This window comes from Eimeria tenella, genomic scaffold (genome assembly GCF_000499545.2).
Source record: "Eimeria tenella Houghton genomic scaffold, Eth_scaff4260, whole genome shotgun sequence".
Taxonomy (NCBI): Eukaryota; Apicomplexa; class Conoidasida; order Eucoccidiorida; family Eimeriidae; genus Eimeria; species Eimeria tenella.
In genome coordinates this window covers 1-3,683 of record NW_013545178.1, presented here as the reverse complement: position 1 = coordinate 3,683, position 3,683 = coordinate 1, and the positions used below count along the sequence as shown (strand labels likewise).

The 3,683-nt window shown below is 61.2% G+C and overlaps 1 protein-coding gene across 1 annotated transcript; it reads right to left on the bottom strand.

Moving 5' to 3' along the window:
- Nucleotides 1-1,412: 1,412 nt before the first annotated feature.
- On the bottom strand, nucleotides 1,413-3,283 carry ETH_00039705 (uncharacterized protein; the record flags this gene model as incomplete). Its single annotated transcript, XM_013379974.1, has 2 exons — nucleotides 1,413-3,222; nucleotides 3,249-3,283. 2 exons carry the CDS (start codon nucleotides 3,281-3,283, stop codon nucleotides 1,413-1,415), a joined length of 1,845 nt encoding a protein of 614 aa, XP_013235428.1.
- Nucleotides 3,284-3,683: the final 400 nt, after the last annotated feature.

The window sequence follows — 3,683 nt, the reverse complement described above, 5'->3', positions numbered from 1 at the left end:
CCCCCCCCCGCCGCAACAGCGGCTGCTGCAGTTGCTGCTGCGGCTCATATTTCCGGTGGGCTTGGTGCTGCTCCGTGTGCTGCAGCTATATGCGGACGGATCTTCCCAGTGTCTGGCAGCAGCTGCCAGCAGCAGCGCAGCAGACGCTGAATCTGCTGCTGCGGTCACCCAGCTCTGGTTGAATGAGCAGCAGAAGCTTTTGCTGCTGCTGCAGCGGCAAAAGCTGCTACTGCTGCAGCAGCCCTTGATGCTGGCGAGGCAGCTCTGCTGCTGCTGCTCAGCAGTCTTTGGGGCTGCCGCAGCAGCTTTTGCTGCTTCTGCTGCAGTTCCCGCTTCTGCTGCAACGGCCCCTGCGGCTGCTGCTGCAGCTCCGACGCAGCTAGTGAGCTGCGTGGCTGCAGCAAGCAATGTGTACAGACACCAGAAAGATCTACTTCTGCTTCTTGCTGCAGTTGCACCAGCCCCGTTAATTGGCAGCATTAACACGCAACCAGAAGCAGCTAGGCTGAAGAGACTTACGGGCACAGACCTGTAGTCAGAAAGCTCACGAGAGAGAAAAAGCGCAGCAGTAGCAGCAGCAGCAGCAGCGGCAGCAGCAGCAGCGGGGGCAGGAGGGAGCCCTAGGGCAACAGCAGCAGGCACAGGTGGCTGCAGAGCAGCCAAGAGAAGCAGCAGCACTTTCCCCCGGGGCCCCACTAAACAAACCAAAGATAAAACAGCAAAAATTCGAAAAAAGAAAATGCCACTAAGGGCCCCCAGCAGCACCCAAGGGCCCCCAGCAAAACCCGGGGGGCCCCAAACAAACCAGTTCGCCCTGGGGGACCCTCCGGGCCGCCTAGAGACCTCTTACGAGGCCCCTAGGGACCCCTGGGGGCCCCTCGATAGCCTCGATAGCCCTTAGGGGCCCCTGCGGGCCCCTCGAAGGTCTCCGGGGGGCCCCTGGGGGCCCTCAGTCGCCCCCAGGGGCCCCTGAGGGGGCCCCAGGGGCCCCTGGGGGGCCCCAGGGGCCCCTGGGGACCCCTAAATAGCCCATGGGGGCCCCTAGGGGCCCCCCTGTTACGGGGTCCACAGTGAACCCGCTTTGTTGTGGGGCCCCACGGGGCCCCAGGGGCCCCCCAGATGTATGGGGGCCCCTGGGGACCCCCCAAAATAATCTGCTGCGCGCCATTGCTAGAAGACGCCGTTGCGGGCATTCAGGTGGCTGAACGCTTAGGGTTTAGGGTTTAGGGTTTGCGGTTTAGGGTTTAGGTTAATAACTTTGGGAAAGGGCGCGAAGTGTGCCAGAGAGTCGCTGAAAGAGAGCATACCAAAGCAACGCTTCTCCCTGCTGCTGCTGCTGCTGCTGCGGATTAATCTGCCACTGCTGCTGTTGCTTCTGCAGCAGCTGCTGCAGCGGCTTCTGTGCTGGCTGCTTAGTCTTCTGCCTCGCTGCAGCCTCGCGAGCTCTCAGAAGCAGAAGTGTTAAGACGGAATACCACAGCTTCAGGGGGGACCAGCAGCTGTTGCTGCTGCATCTCACGCCCTGCTGCTGCTGCTGCTGCTCTTTCTGAAGCGGCGCAGCCTGCTGCCTTTGCTTCCCGATGCATTGCTGCCTCTTCGCGCCCTTTTCCCCGCTCAGCCTCACGCCACCACTGGTCCTGCAGCAGCAGCCTTTGCTGCTGCAGCAGTTGCTGCTGCTCCTCACCGTACACGTCCTCATGCGGCTCCTGCTGCTGCTGCTGCTGCAGCAAAGCAGCAACGAAGTCCTCTCTCAGCTGTGCTATTGCTGCAGCATCCTCTGTGTCTCCCGGGTGCTTCTGCTGCTGCAGATGCAGCCGGTCAAGCAGCTCGAGCACGAGCGAATGCAGCAAATCGGTCTCATCCTCAGCTTGCTGCTGCTGCTCCTGCTGCTGCCGTACTTCTTGCTGCTGCAGCTCCGTCTTTGTCTCGCTGATAGCCGAAGCTGCTTCATCTGCCGTAGGGGGCCTCTCGGGGGCCCCCGAAAAGTCAAGCGCCGCAAAAACTTGATTTCCCAAGCTAGTCCTGCTGCTGTTGCTGCTGCTGTGGCTGCTGCTGCTGCTGCTGCTGTTGCTGCTCGTGCTGCGGCCGGACAAACTCAAACAGCGCTCGTCTTCATTGTAAGGCCTGTCTCCAGGATGAGGTGCAGCACTGTGAGATACACATTCCGTATCTGCTGCTGCTGCTACATTTGCTGCTGCTGCTGCTGCTTCTGCATCTGCTGCAGCTGCTGTTGTACCTGCTTTCGTTGCGGCTTCTGCTTCGGCTACTGCTGCTGCTACTACTGAAGCTCGGTCCGCACCACTCTGTTTGCGCTCGCTGCATGCGGCTATACCTTCGCTTGCTGCAGCAGCTGCTTGATCTGCTGCTGCAGCAGCTAAACCAATTGCTGCTGCTGAGCAAATGGCTTCCTCACAAGAAACCTCGGGGGAGGAGCGCCGCGCTGCAGCAGCCACGGCGCTTAGTGGTGCTGCTGCTGGTGCTCGAGCGGTAGCAGCAGCAGCAACAGCACAATGCGCTGCAGCACATGCTGCTGCTGCTGCTGCATGCGCTGCAGCACCGGCACACGCTTCTGCAGGCAGCAGCGCCATTTGGGCCTTCACTAGGGCCTGCAGCAGTTCTCTGTCAGCAGCAAGGGGTGATATGCCGCATTGCTGCTGCTGCTGCTGCTGCTGCTGCTCCCGCTGCATGGCATCCTTCACAGCTGTTATGGCATTTCCAAGCAGCTCCAGTCTCTCGGGCTCCCGGAGAAGTTGCTGCTGCTGCTGTTGCTGCTGCTGCAACAGGTGCTGCTCCTGTCGCTCCAGCAGGAACAGCAGGGCATCTAAACAGCTGGGTTCTTGCTGCTGCTGCAGCTGCTGCAGCTGCTGCAGCCGTGGCTGCTGCTGTTCCTGCTGCTGCTGCTGAGCTTCTTGCTGCACTCCTGAAGTCATACGATGCGGACGAACTGCAGCCAATGGGAAGGCTCGCAGCAGCGCCTGCTGCTCTTGCTGCTGCAGCTGCTGCCGCCAGTGCCGCGGATAACGCACTTCAGTAGCAGGAACAGCAGCAGCAGCAGCAGCAGCAGCAGCGACGCGGGTGGCCTTTGCGCTCTCAGAGGGCACTAGGGTGGAAGGGGCCCCAGAAGCGCTGCAGCGCGTGCTGCTCCAGCAGCACTCACGTGCTGCTGTTGTTGCTGCTGTTGCTGCTGCTGCTGCGGCTGTTGCTTCGGCCGCTGCGTGAGATCTCGCAGCGGGCGCCAATCGCACTACCGCTGGTGTTGCTTCTCCTGCTGCTTCTGCTCCATCTTCCGCTGCTTCTGCTTCTGCTGCTGCTACTGCTTCTGCTGCTGCTGCTGCTTCTGCTGCTGCTGCGTCTTGCTGCTGCAGGCGTGGAGATGCAGTCAAGTGCGGCCTCAAAGTAAAGCTGATGCTGGGTCTTCGCCGCTGCCTCCTTTTTTTACCCTCGAGCCCCAATCCCCTTCCTGCTGCTGCTGCTGCTGCTGTTGATGCTGCTGTTGCTGCTTCTGCTGCTGCTGCTCGCGTTGACAGTTGTGGCCTCGTTGTTCGCAGCGGTGATGGTGTTGCTGCTGCTGCTGCCAGTCCCGGTGTCCTCCCCCCTGTTGGCGCTGCTGCTGGCGAGACTCTAGATGAGGCAGCAGCAGCAGCAGCAGCAGCAGCAGGGGGAGCAGCTCGCGCAGCATGGAG